This window comes from Meleagris gallopavo, chromosome 1, assembly GCF_000146605.3.
Source record: "Meleagris gallopavo isolate NT-WF06-2002-E0010 breed Aviagen turkey brand Nicholas breeding stock chromosome 1, Turkey_5.1, whole genome shotgun sequence".
Classification (NCBI taxonomy): Eukaryota; Metazoa; Chordata; class Aves; order Galliformes; family Phasianidae; genus Meleagris; species Meleagris gallopavo.
In genome coordinates, this window is record NC_015011.2 from 72,021,088 (window position 1) to 72,047,921 (window position 26,834).

The following is a 26,834-nucleotide window of genomic DNA, read 5'->3' on the forward strand; positions in this document are numbered from 1 at the left end:
TGGGTGAGAATTCCACCACCTGGCAGCTATATTCCAGCTCTCCCGAGGCTTTCCTGGCATGTAGAGGTTGAGAGCACCTAGGCTGTTAGGCATGGGTGGAAGCTGACTGGGCTGCTGGGCACTAGGTGCCAGTTCCTCATTCCAGGCTGTGGGGTGAATGGATGCCAGCAGCATTGCTGAGGTGCTGGTAGTGGGTTTGGTGCTGTTTAATATCTTACTAGCAATTCTGATGAGCGAATGGAGTGTGCTGTTCGCGGGTTTGTGTGTCATCAAGCTTGGAGAGGGAAGGAATGTTTGCAGGGCTGCCACCCCGAGGCTTGGCCTGGCAAGTCTTGTGTGCTTTAGCTAAGGCAAATACATGTGGGACAAAATAACCCCGTGCAGCAGGACAGGCTGGTTAGACTGCAGCACTACAGGAAAGACATGACCATCCTGGTAGACAGGCTGAATGTGGAGCCACTTTAGTTTTTCTGCAATTCCCTGAAGTTTTATGCTCACGTTAGATTTCCATCTTAAAACATATTAGACCATAGGATAGGACTTGAGATGTTTATAGTCCATGCAGTCTAAAAACAATTCATGAATGTAGGGCTGCTAAGGCAGCGATGTGTGCTCGCTGGAGGTTTGTCTGCTGTGAGGATGGCAAGTGGACATAATTTGAAAACTGCATGCATTTTGTTTAATGAGTGGCTTCTGGGATGTTCTGTAACTGAAGTTCTTTGTGGTGTTTTCTGCATGTAGTGTGTAGAACTAGAGTAGAGGGAGAAAAAGCTTGGTGCTTTTTTTTTTTTTCCTTGCTTAAGATTCATGTAAGCTATGTGACAGAAAGAGCAGGTGACAACCCATATGTGAATATGGAATCACTCTTGTGAGATAGAATGCAGAGATTGCTTACAGACTGAGAGGGATTTATTTCAGGAAGGAAGAGAAGAATTACCTTTTTTTTCCATTGCATAAAAGTGAAAACATAATGATTATGCAGCTGTGCTTTTTAGGTTACTCTATTTGAAATTAGGTTACTGCTTTTAACACACACTACTGCTTCTTTTAACTTTCTTGTAACCTTTTTGTCTTCCAGCTTCTTGCAAGTGTTCACTGATAGCACAGCGAGCAGAGCTCTGTACATCAATGAAAAACTACCAGCAAGCTCTCCATGATGCAGACATCCTCTGCCGAAGCAAACCCCACTGGCCTGCGGTATGGTGCTTGCATGCTGCAAGGCAAAAAATTCAGACTGCTTGTTCTCAGGACTTCTCTTTGGGGGGTGGATGGCACTGGTGAGGTCATTGTTGGGTGGTATTATCAGGACTGGAAACACAGACTGGAAGCTAATTCCTTAACAGGATGTCTAGAAGATCCTTAGCATGGGATTTCTCTGGTGGGCATCCAGTGATGTGATTTTGTTTGTGCTAGTGCCCATTGATCTGTTAGAGTTTGTGCTGTAGTTTGAAGCAGAATCGCATTCAGAAGTCATCAGTGGCATGGGATCACTTTTCCTTTTTGGCAGTGAGTGGCTTTGCCGGCCTCCTGGCAACAGTGTCTTTCTGAGGAGTATCCCAGACTGTATTTCAGGATTTACTCTTTTTTTTTTTTCCTTCAGTACTGAGTTCATACATCAGATTCCTGCCTGTGTGACGTAGTGCTTCATATTGGTGTGGGGTTTTTTCCCTAACAAATGAGGTTCTCGGGAGCACTAGTTGTGGGCAGTCTGAAGCAATTGTCAGAAACAATGTTAAGGTAGAAAGGCAAGGAAGCACATGGTGCCCGCAGTTGATGCCTGAAGGCAGACTGGGTATCCCAACAGCTCACCCTGCCTAGGATTATGCCTCTAGTCAGTCTCTCGCCTGTCACTAGTAGAACTGTAGCACAGTTTTGACCAAATGAAGCCTTCAGACTGAGAGATAGGGTGGCATGGGTTGTACGCACGGTTATAGGAAGACCTTGGATTTTCTTCGGGATTATGAAGAAGAATGAGGTGTTGCATAAACCCATTGGTGTGGCAAGCCTTAGCACAGAAGCTGCAGCTTGGTCTCTATTCAAGCTAGGTAGGGTGAGCAACAAGGTGCCATCTGAGGCATCTAGCTTCTGACACGTTAGATAGTCGTCTCCGGAAGATGTCACCCATTGAAGCCTTTTCTGTTTGAAGGAAAATGATAATCTTACCCCCACCTCCAATTCTACTCTTTAAAATTTGACTTTCTGTTTAGGATCGTTTTCTAGTCAAGGAAGGAATTCATCTTGAGCAGTGTCGATTGTGTTTCTGTGCAGAGGGAGACAAATGAATTAAGCACATTCAAATGTTTTCTTGGAGTGTCTTGTCTGTTTGCCTTGCATCCACGGAAATGTGATGCTTGTCTGTTATATGCAGATAAAGATTTTGTTAATCGCATCTCTGAAGAATGCTAATTGAAAATGAAATTTGTCATCATGGCATACCAGCCATATCACAGATACATTTTGCTTGTGTATGTCAGATTTTACACAGAAGCTTTGGTGATCCCGAATTAGCATTATTCAGGAATTCTGCTTTGTTTTGTATCTTGCACTGTTTCATCCTGTGGCAGAAATTAGAGCAAGTGTGTAGCGCAAAAATTCACCCTAAAATAGAGCTGTTCTGGGAATAGCTCCTGGGAGGTGAGCATTCACCTACCGGAAACTTTTGGCTTATTGCTAACTGAAATGTAACGTCTTACTGAGTTCCTAAAGCTCTTGGGTCCACTGTAGTAGTTAGAACAGTGGGCCAGTTTGTTTATTTTCAGTTGCTGAAGCCACGTCCTTGGAGTCGGTGAGGAAGAAATGTCCAGTTGTACTTTGCAAGTGGCAGAGAGAATTTGATGCCCTCTCTGAAGCTGCTTGGGGTTCTGGCTAGATTTTACCCCTCAGATCTGATGCTTTACTTGACACTGTGAAAATAGAAAAGGGAAGGTGACAGTGCTGTCTTGTAAGGTCTGTTATTCCTGGGCATAATTTTTGGTGTTGCATCTTTAGATACTTCTTCCACAGACAGCCCAGATCAGCCCTCAGTTTGTGATGTGGATGAGGAAATTACTCATTTATTTGGAAAATTGGAAGACACCAGACTACCTTGTAGCTTTTCCAGGGCAGTGGAGTAAACTTGTCTGCAGTGTCAGGATGATTAGGAGCTCTGGAAAAAAATGTTTAGAGAGACTGTGCAAGCATCAAAATAAAAAGGTCAGGGTCAGGCCTCTGTAGTACCTCTCCTCTTATCGTATTCAAAAAAAAAACCAACATGCAGATCTTGATGCATTCTAACTGCATCCTGGTTCTCAGAAGCCAGGAGACATTGCTTGGGAACCAAATCAAGCTCTTTCATGCTCCTTGGACTCAGCCTCCTATTGGGAAATATGCTTTCTGCTTGCTGGAATAAACAGGCTGCTCTTTTATGTGTTTTGGGAAGTAGTCAAATTTACCTGCTCAGTCCACGTCTCGGGAGATGGCTGTATACTAAGATTTCTTGTGCATGACATACAGTGACTAGTATTTCCTACAGTGTCTGTTACTTTCTTTTGCTATAAGCCTCCTCCTTTTTTCCCAGACAATGGAAAGGTAGAGATCATAACAGGCTTCAACTTGTAGGGCTGCACTGAAAGGGTGAGGGAAGTTTACCTGCTGGATAAGATTACCTGATCTTTTTGCAAGAGCATGAGGAACAGAAAAAGACATCTGCTTATCTGACCAGTTCTCTCAGCAGAGCCTGAAGATAATTGTGTGAATCGGAGGTGGACTAGTGTTCATTTTCAAGAGCAGATGTTTACAAACGCATTTAGTTTCTCTCCATCTTTAAGGAAATAATTTCCAGAGCCAGATTTGAACTGCAAATTGACATCCACAGAGAAATTCAGAGATGAGGCGTTTCTCTCTCACCACTAATAAGCAAAGTAGGACTTGTCTCCAAGCTGATTTCTTTTACCTCAGCCACGGGTGTGTCACTCCAGGATGTGAAGAGATAGGATGAGCTAAAAGGTTTCAGGTTAAACACTGTCAAGTTGCCCTACATTCATAATATATTGATATCTTCTACCCAAGTAAAATAGGACAAGGCACTCAGCAAAAGTGAGTAGCCTAAACCTGAAATCTTTTGCTCCCTCCAGCACCGCTGCCAGCCTGTCCCATGTTTTCCATGTAACTCCGTTACTGTTCAGATTGCCCTGGTGCTGGGAACCCATCTCTGGGCTACAGAGAGCCCTGTAGGATATGTTGTGGTCTTAGTCCCCAGGGAGACAAACAGCCCTCCCTTACTCTATGTCAAGTCCTCCTTGCCGAGGAAAGGAACAGTGTCTGTCTTTGGCTGGGGGTGCTGCAGCACTGGGGACGTTTTGTTCAGCAGGAGGGAATGGCTTTCTCATTCTTCTCCTGCAAAATGGAGGGAATGGCCAAGTTTGTGTGCTGGTGTCTTACTGCCACTTCAGAAATAATCTCTAGATTTGTACGTTTTCTTTGTGCGAACAGGGTCATTATGTGAAAGCAAAAGCTCTTTCTGGATTGGAAAGGACAGAGGAAGCATTGAAGGAGTTTCTCTATTGTGTTGCCTTAAATCCTGAATGGAGCTCAATGAAGAAAGAAGCCCAGAAGGTATCAAATGTGTTTACTGTTTGCTTCTTGGCCATTACACTGCTCTGTAGAGGTGCCTCCGTCACAGAGATAGTGTATTTGTAGATTACACCACAAATATGTAGGTTGGACCACTGCTGTTTGTTGATGATGCTTGCAGTGTGTCAGCAGGATTTGAATACGCCTGGATCCCATAAGCTCAAGGCTTCTGATTTTAGTGCCCAACAGAAAACCTCTTCATGTGGGAAATGACAGGGGGTGGGGGAAAACAACCCTGTATTCTGTGTATAACTTCCCATAAGGGGACATGGCTGTATGCCCCTAGTCACATTCTCTTTCAGTCTATGCATGTAGCAGTTTCAAAAAGGAAGTTGGGAGTTCAGCAAGGTGCTTGGTGTAGGTTGATGAGAAGGGAAACAGCTTTTAGCCTGGGTTGAAATCAGCTTGAGTGTAGTGCATCCAAGCAGAGGAGAACTAAAACACATCTGTATTAATCTGATTCAATAAAAGAGCATGATCTGAAACCTCCTGAAAGCAGAGATCTGAGGATCACAGTGCAGAGGGACATCAACAGGGGAAGAAGAGAGCAGGTTGCCAGCCTCAGTAATTGTGCAGAACAGAGGCCTCTGAGAATGGAGGTGGACCCCAAGTTCCCACAGAGAGGAGGGCCTTGGGATGTGCCTATAGTTGTGGTGGGCCCTGCCACATGAGTTTCCTGTGGATGTTGGGGAATGTAGGATCCCACCATTGTTGTAACCCTCTTGGCATTCAGAAGCTACACAGTTTGTTCATCTGTGTTTGTACAAACATAAAGATCCGTGTTGTAATTGTTGTTCTTCTCTCTCTCTTTCTCTCTCTAATTGACTAGATAATGTGTGAGATGTTTTTCCCAGCCTTTGAAAATGTGCATGATAGTCTAACAGCACCTTTCTCTAGTCGAACATCCCATACAAGATTGAAACCTGCATTTTTAAGTAGCATAAACACACAGTCAGCTGCTGAAGATAGTTCTATTGCTGGGTCCTCAAAGGTATAGTAAAAAGTATTCAACATCTAAATACCAAAAATAATACAAGGATCTGTCTGACCTGTGTGATGTTGTCTTTGTCAGCACTTGTGTAGGCACTTATTCTTGGTAAGCATGTTTTCTCCAGTTACTATTGTATCTCTTGTTGGGACATGTTTTTCAGAAAAACAGGTCAAAACTCTTTGTTCAGAAAACAACGTGATGCCTTCATGAGGAGATATGTTACATTTTGTCTTTATTTTGTATCTTTTTTTTTTTCCTCCTTTATGTCATTTATGGGATTTTAGTATGATAAAAACACAGCTTCTAGACAGAAGGCATAGGGAGAGAAGTCTATTTAATGCAACTTGAGAATGGCCTTGTTTCATGTGGACCCTTGTTCCTTTCTAAGCTCAGTATAGTTACACTGATCTATTACTGACATATATAACTAGTAATAATAATAATAAAAAAAAAAACTTCTGCTGTGTATAACTGTTCTTACTTTCTTTAGGATACTGTGTTCAGGTTAACAAAAAACCCGTCCCAAGAATCTGATGTATTTAGAAGCACTGATTCTCCCGCTTCCCATAATGTACTGGATCGCTATTTTGAAGACAGCAAGAAGTCTTTGGGAGCTGTTCTCTCCAGTTTACCTGGGACTGGCTTAAAAAGAAAGCTGTCCAGTGATATGAGGGATATACAAAGCTTGGACATCCCCAATAAAATCCCTAAGAAAGGTTTGTACTGTGGCTTAAGGATTTTCTTTTGCTCATGTTCAAAAACTACCTTTTTCCTCCTTCCTTTTTAGGTGTAAATGAAACATTTTCTGTATGGATTTGTAGTCTAGGAAATATCTTTCTGCTTTTAGCAGCGTTGCTCAGATATTCCTGTCTTATTGGAACATGTAGAGTTTAAAGATGTTATAGGCACTAAAGTTCAAATACTGTTTATGTTATTCCAGTGCAGTTTCAATTCATTCAATGAACACTGCATTTTTCTTCTCATAACTTGTAATCCACTAACAGTTTAGTCTTTGTATTGCTGGCGTTCACATTTTCTAAGTCTCAGAAGTATAGTGGAATGTCATTGTTTTTCTATATGAAGTAAAGATACAGTGAGCCTGGAAACTGATCTTTAACTGGCGTCAGAAAGAGTCACGTGCGACTTTACATGAAATTTACCAAGCAAACAAAGGAGCCCTTTGAATGGGTAATAAGCCCACCCAGTTTTCTGCTGCTTGATAGCTGTGCTTACAGTTGGTATGCTTCTCAGGCTTTCAGCAAAGACCTCTGAAATGTTTTTAGTACTCTGGGAAAAAATGCTGAAGGCACTATATTGCACTGAGTAATGAAATAACTGGGAAAAGAGGCTTTTAAAATGCTGTTGTATTAGCATGCATTTTTTAAAAGAAATAGTAATGCACAACTCCTTGACCAATCTGATTTCTACCTTGAAATATAACAAGTTTCCAAGTGCTGCTGCTTGTCTGCCACCTCAGCAAATTACTAATTTAGGCCGGTTTCTGGTGGTGGTGTTGTGAAGGGAAAAATCCTGTATTTGTCTCTGAACTGCAGACTCAGTAAATAGATTGTGAAATCCAACACTCCTCTATCTCCACAGCAAAGGGCAGAGATCACATTTTACCCAGAACCATTCATTTCTGGTCTGTGCTAGATCCTGATGCCACTATTTGCAGAATAACGCAGTTAGGTTCTTGCTGTTACTAAAGGCTAACATGCAAGATGTAGGTTAAAGATAACAGTGTTTTTCTTTGTAGGCCACATCAGTGCCCTCTCCCCTTTCCTGTCTGTACTGGAGATAAACCAGATGCTCAGCACAAGTTATCTTTTAACAAAATATCCAAATGTTTCAATTTAACATCAAAAAGCTGAGCTTTTTTTTTTTTCCCCCACTGTCAAGAATTTGGTTCATAAAAAGGTCGTGAAGGCTCTGTTGCAATTCTTGCTGAGCAACAAAGATGTGGACTATAAAAGAAGTTGCAGATTCTGGTGAGGTATTGGAACAGGCTGCCCAGGGAGATGCTGGAGGCACTATCCCTGGAAGTTCTCAGGAAAGGGGTAGATATCACAGTAAGTGGCGTGGTTTAGAGCGGTCACAAGCGTGGGTTGACAGGTGGTCTTAGATGATCTTAGTGATCTTTCCAACCTTTATGATTCTATGATTAATCTGTTTGCATTAACGTCATCAGAAGTCTAAGCTGGTAGCTCTTGAGCTTAATTATTGCTATGGTTTTTGAGGCCTGTAATCTTTGGATGTGTTCACTACAGCAATACACACCACCTTCGAGAAGCAAGATGGACATAAATTTTTGTGAAGTATTCTGTCACTGTGTTTGCCAGATGCATTAGCTCATATAACTAGCAGTCCTTCAAAGTGAAGCTGTGTGAAACATAGGATTTCCACAGCAGGGTAGTCTAGAAGCATGCAAGCCTTTTTATACTGGTAAGAAAAATTATTCCTGCTGAGACATCTATAATAAACACTGATGAAATAGTTTAACTGTGTGTAAACACATTAAATTCTGGACTTAACATACTTAAAAACATCTGGCCTGGCTGATGTGGGAGGTAGTGATGATGATGGGAAAGCAACAGCAGAATATTTTCAAAACTAGACTTTGAAAAAAAACAACCATTTTTGGAGAAGAAATTCGTGGGTATTCAGTTCTAAAATGCTTTCCCTGGCCATCATCCTCTGCTCTCCAAAAACTTCCTGCCAGAAAGTCTAAAACTTAAATGGAAAATATGTTTATTTGAAACAAAGCTTCAAAAAAGAAAGGAGAGAATATAGTTATGGAAAAACAGCTTAGTATTTGAAATTGCAGTAATGCTAAAATATTTACTGTAATCATCACCTTAATTTCTAGATGCAGATGTTTTACCTGAAAACACTGTCATCACTTCAAGTGAGATACCAACAACTCTTGTTGATGCGTCAGACTTCGAGTGTTCCCTCTGCATGAGGTATGGCTGTGTTGACCTGTGATTAAGATCTGAAAGCCTTTTTAGCTTCTGAAAAATGTTTTTGTGGTGTCAAAAGGGAAAGCAGCCAAAGAATGCCGAAACCATTGCTTCATTTCTTTTTCCTGAAACTTGGATTTGATAAATCTGTACAGACGCAGTCTTCATTATGCACTAACTACCACTTCAAAAATGAAAACCTTCTTTTATGTCTTTGGATAAAATTGTCACTGTAATTTATACAAAAGCAGGAAGGGGTGAGATAGTGAAGTCTACTCTCTTGTTTCCACAGTTTAGGAATCTGTATTGTTTTATATTGTCAGCTTAGGTTTTTTTTGTTCTGTGTTTTCATGTTCAGGTTGTTCTATGAACCTGTTACCACTCCCTGTGGACACACCTTTTGCCTCAAATGCCTTGAGCGTTGCCTTGACCATAATCCACATTGCCCACTCTGCAAAGAAAAGCTGTCAGAAGTAAGTATATCCTTGCCCCAGTTAATAAAAATATTCAAAGCTGTGTTCTTCTGGTAACATGTATAGGAGGTGATTCTGTGCTCTACTTGCACAACAGTGTGATAGTACTCAGCATCAAGCTGTGCACAGACCTTATTTGCTCCAGAATATATTTTGTTGTTCCTTGGGGAAAAAAAAAAAATGTATAAGTAGGATGCTTAAAGGAATAGATACTTCCAGTATCATGTCAGGCTCACGCTTGTGGAGTCCGAATGTGTTCCTACCGTTGGTCTGTATTTCTGCTAGCAGTGAAGTAGGAATGGGCACTCCTTGGTCAAACCTTGTGCTCCAGTAGTCATAATGTGTCTCATAGTTGGAGTACGTCTTAGGGAGCAGTAACCTGACAGCTCACTGAAAATAATATATATATCTTCTGCAGAAGCAGAGAGGAACTACCTGTTCTTGGTGGTAGTACAGATTCCGTCGGAAGTGAAGCCAATGGGCACTAGAGTGAGCCTCATATCCTGAAGTAGTTTTTATGCCCAAAGGCTGGAGCTAATGTGCCTTAGGAAAGGCAATGGGCTGGGAGAAAGTTGTTACCTGACTTCTTGTTATCAGTCTTCAGAGTTGACTCTTCCTTGCAGTTCTTGGCGAGCAGAACTTACAAAAAGACCGTCCTTACAGAAGAACTGATAGTCCGTTACTTGCCAGAGGAATTATCTGAAAGGAAGAAAGTCTATGAGGATGAAATGAAGGAATTGTCAAAGTAGGCTCTCTTTTTTTACTTCTGATAACTATTAGAAAAATGTATTTTTTCGTCTGAATTACTGAAGAAGCTTTACACTTGCTTGTGAAAATGCACAAAATGAATGAATTTCCAAAACAAACCTATCATGTTTCATAATTTTTACATGGTTGGTGCAGATAAACAACATGCTTGGATGGTAGAGAAGCATAACAATATTCATAAAATAAAAATAATAGCTTTATTCTTCTGAATCAATGTAATATCAGCTTTAAAAGTTTTAATGGGATTTCTTTAGGAACAGAAACCCTATTATGAATGTGTTATACTTCAGGTCAATAGAAGTTCAAGGATTCGTTGCTGTGTCAGTGACGTGAAACTTACTCTACAACTCAATTAAAAAGAAAAATAAAACATGGAATTAAACCTGGAAAAATAACACAAACTTCAAACTTAAAGGACTTTACTGAGCTTTGGAATTCTCCGCACTTTGCTTTGAATGTAGTTAATACTTAGTTACTGTGTTATTATAAAGAGTCATAACCAAAATGTTTCTATTTGTATTTAAGTTAGATGCATCTGTATGCACACTTTTTGGGAAATCGGCTATTATTTCCTGACTTTTCCTTTATAAAACTAGATTAGATGAATTGTTTCCGTAATACATTAAGAAAAAGAGACCTGAAATATACTTTTCCTGTGAAAATGACAAACCATAACCAGAGAGGCATTTAATGAGTCCAACAAAAAAGGAGACTACTGGAAGTGGTGCTTTTAAGGGGTTTGTGCTAAATATAACAGTGCCCAGAAGAAAACTGAACTTTTTTTTAACAATTATCTTACAGTTTGAATAAAGATGTTCCCATCTTCGTATGTACCATGGCCTTCCCTACCATCCCCTGCCCACTTCATGTTTTTGAACCTCGTTATCGCCTGATGATAAGAAGATGCATGGAGACTGGTACCAAACAGTTTGGCATGTGCTTAGCTGATGAATTGAAAGGGTAAGGAGACGAGCTGGAATGTCCTTCATTACAGTGTTGGCATGCTGATGGGGTACTGCAGCACAGTGTACTTGTCCCCTCCGACCACTGTGGTTCCTTCCAGTCCTGTATGAACCAATACAGGAGTTGGTGACTTTTTACTTTAGTATATCAAATGTTCCTTTGGATGCAAAGATGTTATTTTTATTGCTCCCCTGTTGGATGGATAGCAAAAATACAACTATCTTGCTACTACAGGCTCCAGAAATAGCATTGAATTGAGTGTGTGGTTGGAAAGCTTTCTAGCCTGTATGTTCTAGTGAAAGCTGACAGTGTGGATGAGGTTGCTCTTCTATCTGCTCATTTAAAACAAAAATATACACAAAAAACTAAACCCAAATCTTGCAAAGCTTTTTTGCATGGGCAGAATCATTTGAATGAGACGAAGTATGCATTTGGCCGAGAAGCCTGTACTGCTACTGAACACTGAATGTTGATGTTTGTCTTCACTGCTGTGTTGCAATGTCTAAGCTCTGCAGTGAGTGGATTACATTCTTTGTATATGATCCTGCCTTTAATTTTTTTTTTGTAAGTTCTGACACGGTGTGTTTCCACTTCCCTGTATGGGGATGAATACTAATGATTAAATAAAAGTCTAGATGAAGGGGAAAGGGATAAGCAGATAATCTTGGAAGAAAAAAAAAAATGAGGTGGTCTGAAGAGACATTTGTCTTATGAGATATGATAGGAAGTTTTTTACTTCAGAAGAATGATGCAGAATTGCCAGTGTGGGAAGTCTGAAGTATACATTAAGCATCCTCAGGAGCAGCCCTTTTGTAGGTGATCATGGCTGGAGCTGAGAGGAGGGCAGTCATACCCAGGTTTGGCAGCCTTTCCTTCTCCAGTTCAGGGGTGTTTTTTCTCTTGGACGAGAGTACGAAGGAGGCAGTAAGAATGCAGGAGTTGCTTCAACTGGCTCTGGCTGTGCTCTGTGCCATTTGACAAGCTGTCAATGGTGCACTCCCAGTGGAGTTGAGATCCCTACAACAGCTATCACGCTGTGATCCATTACAGTCTTACTATCAATTTTCTGGAAGGAAGTATGTTTAAGAGTGAGGAGAAAAGGACCCTGTGGCATCAGGCATAATTGATCCCTGCACATCTGGAAAGGCTTAGTACAGAGGGATAAGGGGCTAGAGTCCTAAAAACGCACATTTATTTGATAGTGCCAAAAAGGGTGTTTTAAAATGCAACCAGTATGGTTGGATACAGTTAGCATGCTCTGTCTGTTTAGAGCAACTGAAATAATTAAACATTTTAAGCATGGTGCCTTCCATCAAAAACACTGAAGTGCAGGAAGCCTTTATTTGTAGTCACCTAGCAGGCTGTTGTGGTGTCTTGTGGTGTCTTACGCAAGTAAAGAAATAATTTTGTTTGTTTGTTCAAAATTGTGAAATCTAATGAGAATAAGGAAGTAGGGAAACTTGTTTTGCTTCATCTATTGAGACAAGAGTGTAGAAGGCTGAGATTCTTACCTCCCTTGAAAGACATGGTGACAAGTCATATTAAGTTCATTACCTTCCTCTGCTTTGCTTGTCCACTTAAAATTAAAATTTAGAGAAGAGTTGTTTATAAGCTTTTAAGACATGTCAGTACATTTTATACTCATGGCCAGGTGGTTTCTTGTCTCTCTTTGATCAAAGTCACTTTCCATCCAAAAGTAACTTCTCAAAGAATGACAAAAAAACATCACTTGCAGATGAATTTTTGAACTTGATATGAGTGCCATTAAAATCCTTTTTTTTTTAAAAAAAAAGGGGGTTTGTAATTGTTTAAATAGTGCTTAATCTGATCTTTCAATAATAAATTCAGTGGTTGTAACCTCAGTGGTCAAGCACACAGAACTTACTGGTGTGTAGCTGTATGCTTCTTGCTCTTCCTCAGTCTGCACAGTACAAGGGCCAGAAGAGAATGGCTGTTACAGCAGTCAGCATTTTTCCTCCCCAAACCTTGAATTCCAGTGGAATAGAAACAAGAGGCATTTCCCAGCAGCGTTGCTGTTTCTTCATTAGTCTGATTGAGCAAATGCCCAAGCCTGGTATAACAAGTGTTTACCTAATGAAACATTTTTTGGATCCTATAGGGATTTGTTATCTTGAGATCAGGGTAGGTACAGTGCATTCTCTTGGTTAGCAGTAAGCTGAGATACAAGGCTGCAAACACTGGCAGATCAGAGTATCACAGTGAGGAATTGTTGTGTGATCAGCTTCTGTAATGAACTAACTAAAGCACAGGTGCAGAGTAGATAAGCCTAATTAATTTAAATAAAATTTTGTTGCGTGCTACTTTCCAGAATGCAATTAAAATTTGTGCTTCAAATATAACAAATGCAATTGCACTTTTATAAGGGGGGTGTTTTATTTTGGTTAACTTAAAGGATACAGGGGCAAGAAGAATCTTGCTCTGTAGAAAACTTTTCCTCCTAAAGCCTGTAATCCTCTGTTTACCCCTCACAGTAGGGGGGATAGCCCTGCTAGCCCTGCATTTGTGTCTCAGTTCCTTGACTTCCTTATGGTATCTTTACCCATCTTGTTTTCTTTGCAAAGCAAGTGAATTTGCCACAAGTGCTGGCAACTCACAGCTCCATTTAGCTTTCCTGTCCCTTCTCTACCTCCCTTAAATACCTAGGCTCTGAAGGTGCTGCTGCCCTTGGATCTCCAGGGAAGGCAAAAAGGGTGGGGGTTGTGTGACTTATGTGCATAAGCAGAAATGTATTGTCACCAAAGCAAGGACCTCTTTCAAATTGAAAGTGGTGAATTAGGCCCAGTATTTGTCCTGATGTATATAAATGCTTGTTGATGATTTCCACTTTTATACCCTTCTGTCATTTCAGATTTGCAGATCATGGCTGTATATTAGAGATCAGGGACGTAAAGTTTTTTCCTGATGGACGCTCAGTTGTTGATACAGTTGGTGTCCGTCGTTTTAGGGTCTTAAGCCATGGCCAACGAGATGGATATAACACAGCAAACATCGAATATCTTGAAGATAAAAAGGTGATCTATGGTGCAAAGTTATTCATACCCATGTATTGCTGGATTCACTTAAATAGCCTTTCCTTATTGCATTTCAAGTTAGCTGTGCATTATTTTTAATCAATATCATTATAAATACCGTAGCTCTATTTTGACAACCGTGGAACAAACTTAGCTTGTCTCTTACACGCTTCCCTTTCTTCCTTTCTATCCTTCCAATTATCTCCACTTGAAGTGTTGCACTGCCTTCATGAATCTCTTATGTAGCTTCTGATACCCAGGTCTGTCATGACAGTTAGGTAAGCTCAGAGTAGTGTTTTAAAACTGGTAAGGGCTTATCAGCCATCTAAGAACACCTCTGTTAGTAGAGAATTGGCTGTTCTCTTTGTCCACTGAACACAGGAGATCAGTTGGCAGACTTCCTATGACTTCCCAGCTCTGGTTTGCAGAACAGCTCCTCAAACAAATGTGGGAGTCCGTTATTAAAATGAGATCTTTGTGAGATACAATTACTGTGCCTGTACAAACATCCATCAAAGTTGACTGAGACCTGAGAATTGCCAGGTGGGGAGTAATTTTACAAACAAGTCCTCTTACAGTATCTGCAACAAGTGAAGTGCTTGCGATGGGTGTTGGCCAAAGTGTGAATTTTTGGCCTTACTAAATTATGGCACCTGGATCGTCTTCAGAGCACATCTGTAAAATCTTGATCCCTCTTAACATTGAACTTAGTAATCTTATGCCAATTGATGAAATCCATTCTGATCTTGCAAATCTTCAGCACACTTTTGTGGTTGAAGTGTGAGTCTGTAAAATCCAGGTAGGGCTCTTGCAACTTGTACAGGATGATGCAGTGTTGTTCATCAGGCAGGGCAGACATGTGGGGTTCTTCCCCATCGTGGAAGCTCCAAGTATGTAATCTGTTCACAGTGTTTAGATCCCCAGAGAAGGGTGGTGGAGGTTACACGCACATGTCAAGGCATTGTTTTCTAGATGGTGCCAGAGACTCACCTCTTTATTATTAGAGTGAGATTTACTTTGTCTCACTTCAGAGGCTGATGTCTGAGTTCAGTGTATACATTCCCGTTACAGTCAGTGATGAGAAGTCTCAGTCCAAAGCTGCCTATTTATCTGCTCTATTGTGGATATCTACCTTAAGATGAGATTAATTGCCCGCTAGAGCTGTTCCTCCTCACCTAGAAAGCGCAACCAGAGTAGTTGGCTCAGATATGTGTCTGAGTAGCCGAGAGGAAGTATGCCATTGGTCTGTACAGATCTAAAAGAAAACGAACAAAAATAATTTGCAGTGTTGTTTTTTTGCTTATGCTTTTTTCCTTTTCCCTATTGGCTAATAGCCAGCCCTATGCAACTAAAGCACTCTGCAAGGGTCTTTTTTTTTTAATGGCTATTCTTGGTACTGGGAAATCGTTCACTTTCTCTGCTTCCTGCCTGCACGTTTCTGCCCTCCTCCACTTTCTCCTTGACTGTTCTACCATGACCTTAACACTTTTAGGAAGTATTGCTGATATCTAAATGCTGTAGAAACCCTATGCTTGTGCTGAGTGGCAGTAGAAGTTCTTGAGTTTTACCAGACAATATAAGAAAGTTTTACCAGGCAATATAAGAAAGTTCAGAGGTCATTTAGTGACAGGGACTTAAGGTCATGGGTTTGAAATGATTGATACAATGTTCTGGGATTAGAAAGCAGATTCTTCTGTTGTGCCAATATTTAGGTTATTAATGAGTAACTTCTCTAGGAAGTGTCATTTCAGAACATGTAGGGGAGGGTCCCATCATCCAGGTTTGAAATATGAGAGTTGGGTACAGTTTGCCTAGATGTGGACAGTTGAACAGCTGCAGTCACTGCATTATTGTGCTTCGCTTGCTTCTGGCAGAGCATATGAACTCCGTAGTACCAAACTTGTTTTGTTCCTTCTTCCTTTAACAATAAGGTTGAAGGACCAGAGTATGAAGAACTTGTCCGCCTTCATGATTCAGTTTATGATCAAGCTGTTGCCTGGTTCACTTCTCTTAAAGACAATATGAAGGTGCAAATTCTCAATCATTTTGGGTCCATGCCAGGAAAAGAACCAGAGCCGCAGGTAATAAATCTTTACTATTCATTCATAATTATTCTTTATGTATTTTTTACACGAAGCTATTTTCTAAAAGAGTTTTTGCTGTATTGTTGTGCATTCTAAGCTGCTCTCATTTACCCAATTTTGTTCTATTTGCATGAAACATAGAAAGCAATGATCATATATCATTATAAGTTGATATATGAAGAGATCAGCCTTAATGGAGCAAAAAGACAAAGAGAATGGCTGAAATCAAATGCTTAGTAGCTGCTTTTAGTTTTATGATGCATTTCTGAACAAAAAGAAGGTGGGAAGGAAGGTACTGGTCTTCATCAAGCAGCGTTGGTGAATACATGATTGTCTTTCCATCCTCTTACAGAGCAACCCCAGTGGTCCTGCCTGGTACTGGTGGCTCTTGGCAGTGTTGCCTCTGGAGAACAGAGCTCAGCTGGCTATATTGGCTATGACCTCCCTTAAAGATCGTCTTATTGCCATTAGACGCGTCTTGATATTTGTGACTCGCAAAAGACCTAGATAACATGATCTTCAGTTGTAAATGCGCACTGAAAGCATCTCATGACTGGTTGTTTGCGGGGGGTGAGAGGGGAGGGGTTGTTTTGTTTTGTTTTGTTTTTAAACATTCTGTCAAAAATGAGCAGCTCTTTCTGACTGTGTCCAGCATCCATCGATTGCATCGGTTTGTTATCCTGGGTATTCACCAAACCTTGCACTCTTCTCCTGTTGTCCCGGTGAAATCTGAGCCTCTACAAAGCTGTGCTACAATTAGAACGTAGTTGATAAATGTGGATAAATTGCTTCAAAATACTATGATAGAGTTAATGTTTCTAGCCTGCAAGAGAGTTAAGTACTAGAGTAGTACCGCTGGCCTACATGTGATTTGGATTTCTGCTTAGTAGGAAAAGGAAACTGGACAGTGAATTAAAGAGGTGTTTCCTAGACTTTCTTGAAGGTAGTGAACAGAAGAGGAGCTGCGCTTCCCGGCCAAAGTATACATGAAGACTGAAACGAGCAGTATGCTCTATTATTGAACTGGTAGACAGTCCATCATACACCCACATCTCTCTCTTTCAGGAAATATAAGTCTGCGAGGAAAAAAAACAACACCTAAGCAGTTTGTGGTCAAGGCATCTGAGGATGTTCATCTGAAAGAATAATAGCTACTGAATAAATACACTATTTAGTAGCCTTAGGTAATCCCTTGTGTTGTGATATATGTGTTGTAGCAGGTTGAGTATGTACAAAATGCTTGGAAGGGTGTACTTTGGATTATTTGAAAAGAAAAATCAAAATAGACCTAGCTGGTCTTGTCACTAAATTGAGATCATACCAGCTCTCTATACTATGATGAACGCTGCTGTGAAATGATTTCACTCCAAGTACTAGGAAGGCAGACTGCAGATTTTTTTTTTTTGAACATGTGTTCTGCAAGTGGGACTGGCAAGGATAGAATACCATTTCCCATTTACCTGCAGTGTCGTGCCAACCTCATGGTACATTGGAATGATCTCTATTGAACGTGTTTCAAACCGAAAGTATTGTAGCTTAGTACCCGTTGCTGTATGTGTTGGAAATCAGTCCATGATAACACCACGAACAGAGGCACGAACCGAACACTATAAAGGCAAGTCTCAATGCAAGCTCAAGTCAGGTGTTAACCTTCATTTGTGTTGTTGATTTTTTTATAGACTGTTTTGTTGATATCTAACTTTGATAGCTCTGAAATTGCTTCTCAGTCAAATGATCAACATTTGCTCAATTGCCAATGAAATAACAGTGTTACCAATTCAATTGGCATAATTTCCTGTAAGCATTTCCTAGAATTGATAGTACCAACAGGAAAAAAAGTTGACTTGAATCCTAACGTGCTGCAAGTATAGCAAGTTCGATTTAAAGACTTACTCATGTGCAGAAGTCTGGTAAGATGAAATGGCTGTTTACCTAAATGGTCAAAGTGCCTGGTTTCTTTTTTAGTTCTTTTTCCTTACTTGTCAATGAAGATGTATTTAAACCTTTTTGTTTCAATTTGCACATGAGTTCTGGAAGAAGACTGCATTGAACTGCAGTAATTAACATATATTACCTGCTCTCTATGGGTATTGTAGTAATAACCTGTGTGGTCTGGGAAACAAAAGTACTGAGTTTTTTTTTCCTTTCAGCAAATGGCTACCACAAATGGTTTCTGTAACATACCCTGAATGTACTGTAACTGCCTCTACCTTGAACACGCCTTTTCTATTTAAATAATTTGTAAGTATATTCTCTGAATTGTGAAGTGACAACCAATGATGTAATAACCTCTACAGTAGCCTTCTACAAGTTCTGCTACCATCACCAAAATACTAAAAATTTGAGTTGAATGCATTTCCTCCAGGATTTGAAAATGCCGAAGAAAAAACATTGAAATATAAAGTAATTTCCAGAGAATTGTTCTGTGTATTGGAGAGGAAATGCCAGAAGTCAGGAGGTCTTCAGCCCACTGTCAGCTCACCTACCAAAGGGTGGTTTTGCAAACTAATTCTTAGACCGGAAGATGGACTGTGTTTGATCTTGCAATCCTTTCTGTTCAACTTCCTGTTCTTCCCATCCCTTTCCATGCTGTGTATTTCTCCTAGATTCAGTCATCTCGCTCCTTCATGTGTGTGGCCTAGTTTTGAGTATTAGTAGTTTGGCTGCAAGGGACGCTGATGGTATTGTGTATTGCTGGTCCCTGATCTTCCATGTGCTTAATTTTGCTTTTAGGAGTGTGTTTAAGAAAAAAGAAAAAAATCAAGGTGCTAGTTAGTGTCTTTTTGGCTTTGCCTCAGTATCTAATGTGAATATTCTTCATTGCAAAAGTGATTTTTCAAGATATCTACTGTCGAGGTACTTCTAACAGGAAACCCCTACAGAACAACAGAGATTGTTTACTGCTGTTCTGTAATGTGTAAAGAGACATTTTACATGGAAAGTGACATTACTGTGTTCATGAAGGCCTGCATAATTAATGAAACGATCGTTATCAACGAGAAAGCTGAATTGTAGAGGGATTTTTTTTTAGTCAAGGTTTTTGAGTACATCAGTAACAGTATGTTTTGGATAACTGATACAACTTCGGAATTGTCTGTGTATGGATGCAGATAATCATATTAGCAGCCCAAAGCTGACATTTCTTCCAAAACACTGAATGCTGATCAAATAGCAAAGCTTTAAGTAAACAAAAAAGTCACCACTACCCTTCGGTACTTGCTTCCTACGGGTGAGTACCAGTGTCATTGTTACCAAATTCTCTCTGCCATATAGTCTCTACAGCATCCAGTAGTACCTCATTGGAACAGCTAGCTATCTCGTTCCTCTCTTGGCTGGAGGAAGTGTCTGCGTTACAGCCGTTCTGCGCTTTTGTGTAACTCGTCACCAAGGTACCTATGGAAGCATGGAGCTGAGCTCCTGAAAAAAGTAGACAGGATTTGTTGCCTTTCTAGCTCATTACACTTTTCTTGCTTGCTGTCCAAGCAAGGATGCTGGGATATATGATGAGTCTTTTCACTGTGGTGAATGTGGCCCTTCTTTATACATCATAAAGAGGCCAACAACAAAAAAAAATCCCTCTACCTCTACACCTGTTGTTCACCTGTAAAGCTTCAAGCTACAAAATAATATATATTTTAACCTTTTTTTTTGTCTTTTAGAAGCATACTAATTGTTTGCCACTGAGGCCTTTTATCTACTGTATTTTAATATGTTAATTTGATAGTCATCGAGATCTCTTTGTACTTCTAACCTGTAGATCTTGTCATGTTTCTTACTGCTCCTCTTTCCTTGTTCTCCAGTCCACTTTTAAATTGATAATAAAAACCTGTACATTCTCTATTCCTATTACATTTTACACTAGTGGAACTGGTATTTTGGTAGCGCCTTAATTTTGCAGTTGTGAAATGATTGTATCAACTCTTATCTGGGGCTTCTGACCAGATTTAAACGAGTATGTTTAATGTAGATAAACTTGAAACCATTTTTTTACTGTTTTAAAGCTAGTTACAAAGTGGAATGTGTACATATGTATAAATATAAATTATTAATCTTCACCTTTTTGTATCTAGTAAATACCGGAGAAGTTCATGTTCTAACCACATTTGACACTTCTTGTTGCATAAGCAAAGCCAAAACTTTTTTTAAAAATTGCAATGTTCATTTCATGTATATTTGCAATATTCATGGGAAATGTATTTAATTTATGTGATATTTGGAATAAAACAGAATGACTTTATAAGCATGCGAGTTTATGGGAAAGCTTTATCCCTTTGTCATTGTCTTTGAAGGGAGAAATTTGGGGGCTATGGCTACCTGTACAAAAGTTGTATTACGAATTTCATTTCATGCAGTTGTGCATGTGTGGACAAGTGGATATGAAGTGCTTCTCATTTTCACAATGTGCCACTGGCTCTGTAGTGCTTCTGGCTTTCAGTTGCAAGAAGGTCAGAAGTATGTGGTCTGGAGTTCAGGAAGATGACACTAAGTCCCCCTGGCTACTGAAAAGCTGGCACCAAAGAAGCGAGAGAAACTGTGAAGAGTCTACAGTCTTTAGGGCTACATTTCTCATGTCTGCAGTGCAGATGTACTCTCAAATATGAGCCTTTTTGGTATTTGCTGGCATGGCTGTGCACCTCCCTTCCTATCCACTGGTGAGGAACTTTTTTTCTCAACTGCTAGTTTCTGGAGCTGCTATTCAGTGTTCAATGCTATTTGAATCCCCAAGATGTGATGCTTCAGTCAGTAACATTTGCTACCTGTTATCACTGCCACATGTGCATTTACTGTCACTGAACAGAAAGAAGTCACTGAGTGCTGGTATCAGAAAGAAACTGACAGTCTGATTCCCTGACAAGTGCCTGGGGAAGGAGACGGCCTCACAGTTCTAAGAAGCAAACAGCACCTGAGAAGCAGTGATGAGATGTTGCAATTCATAGGTGATTGAATTTTAAGGGCTTAAGTCCCATTGTGAGCGTAATGAAGGAGTCTGTAGGGGACCACAGTGGAGTTTGATGAGGCTTTGAGTGCAAGCAAGAGGTGGGTGTCAGAGGGAACAGGTCTCCAAAGAACTTGGAAATGGTGATGAGCCCAGCAAACTTGTACAGCTACATAAAGACCTCTGGCCCTTGGCACCAGCCTCGGTGACCTCTTGATCCACCTGAATGGGACTGACTGGAGGCTTACAGGAAGCACAGCTATCAAGATGTTGCCGAGGATTATAAAAACGACCATGCCAAAAGAGCAAACAAGGAGTTACACTGTAGAGGTGCTATAGGCTGTAACCTGTTGAGAGGAGGTGCTGATAAGCAGCAGCTCTGCTGGCCTTGACCCCCAAAGGGCTGATAGTCCTTATGTGGACTCCTGCCTTGCCTCAGGACCAGGCCAGAATGACACAGTTGCTTGCATTGCCACAGTAGCTGGCCTCAGGGCCAAGGAGCATACCTGCTCACATGTGTTATATGCACTTGTGGAGATGGATCCTCAGTGTCTGGCAAGGCAAGAGATGCGTTCCCAAATATGTAAGCACAAAACAATACAGAGATTTGTGGGGCACCCAGGGGGTAAGAGGGTGATGTCTCGTAAGGTGGGATGGAGGAGAAGATCATTTCAAGAGTGGGAAGTGACAAGGAAGGGGAGAAGTCACAAGGTGCCTTTTGGTTTTGTAGCTGCTCAGATGAGAAATGGATATTTAGACCTGAATGTAACTTGTTAGATTTTTATTTTCTTGTGCATATTCTTAATTAGGAGATAACTGAGATGTAGAAAGACCTCGTATCAAATGATGCTAATTTCTCTGAGCCCTAGAACGATACCTCCCTTGGAGCATGTAAACCTTAGTACCGTGTTACCCTGTTAGCATTGCTTTCTACTTCATCAAATCACGAACCCAAAATAACTGGTTCTGTCAAACAAACTCAGTTCTTCACTTACATTTGGAAGGCCAAATACTTGCTGGAAGCTGTTGACTATTCAGCCATAGAATTAGAAAAATGAGTAATCTGGACCAAAAAAGTATGAGGCCAAGTGTCTTGGAGGGTGGAGAAGACACGCAAATCCATGCCAGAACTTTCCTGAGTTCATTGCATGAATGCATGTGGTACACTCACAGCTGAAAGGCATGTTTTTAATCACATTTACATTATGTGGTGGGGATGTGTTGTTTGTAAATGGAGATGAGTGCTGCTTGCTGACAACTTCTGTAGCTCAGTTCTGCCATATGTGGGATTTGGCTTTATTGGCTACATTTGGGAAATCATGAATCCACAGAAATGTCTTCATTGCTACTTTGCTTTTCGGGCAAAATCAGCACTGATCCCTTCTCCTGGAAGGACCTGGAGTTTGAAGACAGAGGCTGGACCAGAAGCTGGTCCTGAGGGCCAGGCCAGTAAACACAGACTAGACACAGATTTATACACTGTATCAGGGAAATTGTTCTGGTCCCTGTTCCCTTTTCCAGTATATTCCAGAGGAAGAGAGGAAATTTCTGTCCTCCAGTTTTCAATGATTAACCAGGGGAGGCATCCAACCAAATTCCTCTCAGGCACTCTGGTATTAAGCACGAACCTGTCTCTGCAGAGCTCCTCAGCAGTTAAAGAGAGGTAGGCACATTGCTGCAGTCACCAGGAGTCCAGGAGAACATGCCCTAGTCTCAGCTGGGGCTGAAGAGTTGAAGATAAGGGCAATTGAAAGGGGCAGATAATGTGCTTGATGGAAGTATTATGTCAAAAATTCTTCTCAAACAATACTCGCAATATCCAATCAGACTCAAGGGTGGCATACTGCCAGTACCAAAGAGCTCTTTTTTTTTTTTTTTTCTTTTAAATCATAGCAACCACCTAAGGGAAACACTTCTGCACAGAGCCTGTTCAACCCATTCACAGTAACTGTGGTATGAAGTCCTATGTTCAACCCACGGACCACCTGAGAGACCCACCACTCATTATGGTTATGTTCTTTGCTGTGATTCCCATTCCTTGCTTGCCACTAGCTCTTGTTCATTCCTTGTCTTTTTTTTTCTTTCTATTCTGAGAAGACGTGAAAGATAAGAAATAAACCAAACACTGTGAAAATTCTGCAGGCTCAGCAGTTGCCAGGGTTTTGGTTCATGCTGCAGCTGCAGGCAGCAGGACCCGTTGTATCGTGCCACAGCAGATCTAACAGAGAAAGACACTTCTAAAGCAGGAGGGAGAAATAGGAAACGTGGAGTCCTTCACTGTAAGTAGAAAGATATCCAACTCCAGGCCCAGGCTCAGCCCTGCCTGGAGCAAATACGTCATGTTTTCTGCTGGCGTCTGACACCTTGCATGTTGGCTGACTGCCCTTGCTGGCTTACAGAAGATGGTTTCTAGCAGATGGACTTGCTGTGGCTAAGTAGTCACAGTGTCAGAAATGTCTAAATTCTCCGTGCCAGCTTTATTTTCTTTATCTGAAATTATTCTCCCTAAACAGGAGGAGGCAAGGGCATCCATTGCCCAAGTGAAAGTACATCAAGCCAGACTTTGCCCAGCACCCGTATGTTTTCCCCATTCCTTCTCTGTGAACGTGTGTTCATGTGATGCTGTGAGGCTGCGTGGGGATGTGAGCCTTCACTAACATGTATTTTAGCAATTCTGGTTGAACCAATTATTTGTTACAGAGAACTGGCGCTAATAAGAATGACAAGGTGAAGTTAGTTCCTAGAGCCGTGTTGCATCAGGGATTTTGCTGAAGGGTAGCTCTGGGCCTGACACTTTGTGGCAGCTAGAGCCTTCCCTGTACTTTCAGCAAATACTGCACTACTACTGCAGGTACATATTGCAAATATGTACCTGCGCTCTACAAGTGCATCTACAAGTGCTTCTTCACATGGAAGATCATAGAATCGTAGAATCATGGAATGATTTGGGGAGGGAGGGACCTTTAAGATCATCTTGTTCCAACCCCCCTGCTATAGGCATGGACACCTCCCTCTAGACCAGGCTGCTCACAGCCCCATCCAGCCTGGCCTCAAAGATGGAGAGGAACTCCCAGTTAAGTAAACACATGAAGGCCTATGTGGAATTAGGATCCATAGGATGTAAACTCAAAGCTTAAATGCCAAATGGAGGCTGGCATTCAAACAGAGTTATTCAAAGAAAATAGGAGTTATTCACTCAAAGCCAGAATTCACTATATGCGCTCTCAGGCTGCTCCCTCTCGGTTCTTTGTCTCTTTGGTCTCTACTGGAGGGCAGGAGACTGCATGAAGGAGCACCTAACCTCAAGCACCATGTTTATGTTGGAATCAGAACAATTTCAGATGAACGGCTACTGCTGAAGTATCCAGGCTGGTTTGCTTAAGGTGCACCATTACCAGAGCTTAAGAGTATCGTGGACACATTCTTCCACACTGGAAGAAAGGAAGTTCCTAGGAAAGCAGTGGAGTCCTTAGGGAGGTGGTGGAGTCATTGTCCCTGGAGGTGTTTAAGAAACGTGGATGTGACACTGAGGGACATGGTTAGTGGGCATGGTCTTTTTCAAACTTAACAATTCTGTGATTCTACTTCAGAGAAAGCTTTTATTCTCTTTGTCACTGTTGTTATGGATCAGCTCTCTTCTTGCTCTGTTCCCACACCAGAAGTAACTATGAGGCTCAAAATTGAGCACACTCAGTCCCAGCAGTAGAGTTGTGACTGTAAATCCTGCATAAGAACTGGATGATATTCAAATGTTCTTTCTGAATGTTTACAAGTACCAGACACTTGAAAAGTACAAGAAATGCTTGGCTGGGAAAAAAATGAAAGGAATCTGGCATTTTTTCCCCCAAATTAGAGGATTAGATATGTCTTGAAAATCTTTTTCTCAGGCAAACTCCTAGCACACAGAACAAGACAGAGGCTGTAACCTTTAATAAGTAAGGCTGGATAGTCATGGCATTCGTAAAAGTTATCCATTCTCTCTTCAATTCTGCAATATTCTGATCTTGGTGACATGGTGTATTAACAAATTCCTCACATTAATTGTCACTGCGGACTTTTCTATTCCTCTCTCTCTATTTTTGTTCAGTTTCAGCATCTCTATTATTTTTTGCAAGTTTTCCATTACTAGAAGGGCCTGAATCACACTTTCCTGAAGAGGTTTTGTAACAAAATGAACCTCCCTCCCTTCACACATTTGAATGCTTTGTTTGCTGTGTAGGTAGTTGCAGGACCGCATCCAGCAACTTTTTGTCCAAATTTTGGGCTCCTTGTTTTGCAGAGGTGCCTCCTTACCAGATGGTGCTTTCAAGCAAGTAATTTTCCTGTTTACTTTGCAGCAATTGATTTTGCGTAAGTGTCAGCTTTGGCTAGAGTTTTTCAAATATTGGCCTTATGTGCTGATTCTACAGTGCAGAGGCTTCTTTATTTTATACTTATGGGTAATAACAGCCAGTTCCTTCTCAAGGATGTGTGCTAACTGTTCTCCCATTTATAAAGCAGCCGGGTTTACCTTTTTTCTTTTTTTCTTTCAGAGAAATCCAATAGCTGCTAGTTCCAGTTTGCCTTTAGCTCAGTGCTCTGTTACTGCTGTGCTTAGGGCTGGAAAATCTGTTGGCACTGAGGAGTTAAATATTTCTGAGTTCTCACTTGAATCATCTGTCCCTGCTTCAGGAGTCAGTTTGCTTGCAAGCACGTATGGGTTTGGAGTCCATCCTGGAACAGGAGCACACGGCTCACGTCCAACATGCACCCACACAGGCAGAGGCCAGGGAACAGCTACCGTACGTGCAAATACACTGAGAGCAGAAGGGGACACGGAGGAGGCAGGGAGGATTAGCAAGGGACATGCTGTAGCTTTGCATCCTTACATTCTAACTGGAAGAGGGAATCCAAGGAAAGATGTGAAGTTTTTGGCTGTACCTTTGCTTTTAAACTGCGTGTAAGATTGTTCTCTGGCATAGACGCTGCCTATTACAAAGCAGCCTGTGTCCGTAGTGTTAAGCCCTCTTTCCCAGACACACTGTGAAGCTGTGCACAAAATACCTGCTGGGAATGGTCCCAGGTTGGGCCCTGAGCTGTGTTTACGTGATGGTGTGCTTCTCGGTCTGGCTGCTGTCTTGCCCAAGCAGCATTTGTGTTGTATAACTCTAGCTGTAACAGTCTGCAAATCCAAGGGGAGTGGAGGGGAGTATTATGTTGCAGAGCCAAAAGCCTTCCTCAGCTCTTCTCAGTTTGCTTGGACACAGATGGTTGTTTCTGAGCCTTGGTGGCTGCTTTTAGGTAATGAGAAGTTCCATGATGAGGGACCCCGGGTGCAGCAGAGGGTGAGCACAGATGGCACTGGGCTGTGAGGCTCTGACAGACTTCAGGTGCAATGGTGGTATAGAGAGCCCTAGCATGCATCTCCTAGCCAAGCACAAATACAAGTGCTTTGGTTTGATCTCCCTAAATGAAGCATAAGATCTTGTTCCCTAAGTGTGCAGAAAGGGGAAGAAGTGGAAGACTGGAAAAGCGGTGATGAATTTGGGATGAAATCACATGCAAGTGTCCTAAGGGATGTGCATTTGTTTGTCACATGAGGACAGGACATGAGTCCAGTCCAGAGCTGCTGATGGCCAAAAAGCCTGCAGAATGCTGCATTAAAAAGGAGAAGAAGGACACAAGTCCAGACTGAATAAAGGCCTGCCTGGCACAGTGCAGCCTCCATCCATAGAGCCCTGAATGTCTTAGTAACATCAAGAAAAGAAAGAGACATCTCCATTGGCAGACACACAAGGTCAGGCACCAGTGAGGCATGCAGTAGGCAGCCCAGAGGTGGCAGGATAGATGCCACTGTTTGCCTTACTGCTGGTCTTTGTCACGATAAATCAGAGATGTTTCTGCTGGCAGTGGAACTTGTGTTATGTGATCGAAACATATTTGTAGCCATTTTTTTTTCTATTCAGCAGGCAATTTTACCATTTCTTCTGCCCACAGCTTTTGAAAGCCAGACAGCTAGCAAAGTGGAACAGATGGT

The 26,834-nt window shown here is 41.3% G+C and overlaps 1 protein-coding gene across 1 annotated transcript; it reads left to right on the forward strand.

Moving 5' to 3' along the window:
• The first annotated feature begins 876 nt into the window (after nucleotides 1-876).
• On the forward strand, nucleotides 877-20,125 carry LONRF2 (LON peptidase N-terminal domain and ring finger 2). Its single transcript, XM_010716815.3, has 11 exons — nucleotides 877-1,197; nucleotides 4,471-4,593; nucleotides 5,441-5,602; nucleotides 6,093-6,318; nucleotides 8,469-8,565; nucleotides 8,921-9,035; nucleotides 9,659-9,780; nucleotides 10,605-10,763; nucleotides 13,636-13,798; nucleotides 15,730-15,879; nucleotides 16,235-20,125. The coding sequence occupies exons 1-11, from the start codon at nucleotides 1,129-1,131 to the stop codon at nucleotides 16,391-16,393; spliced, it is 1,545 nt and encodes a 514-aa protein (XP_010715117.1). The 5' UTR covers nucleotides 877-1,128; the 3' UTR covers nucleotides 16,394-20,125.
• Nucleotides 20,126-26,834: the final 6,709 nt, after the last annotated feature.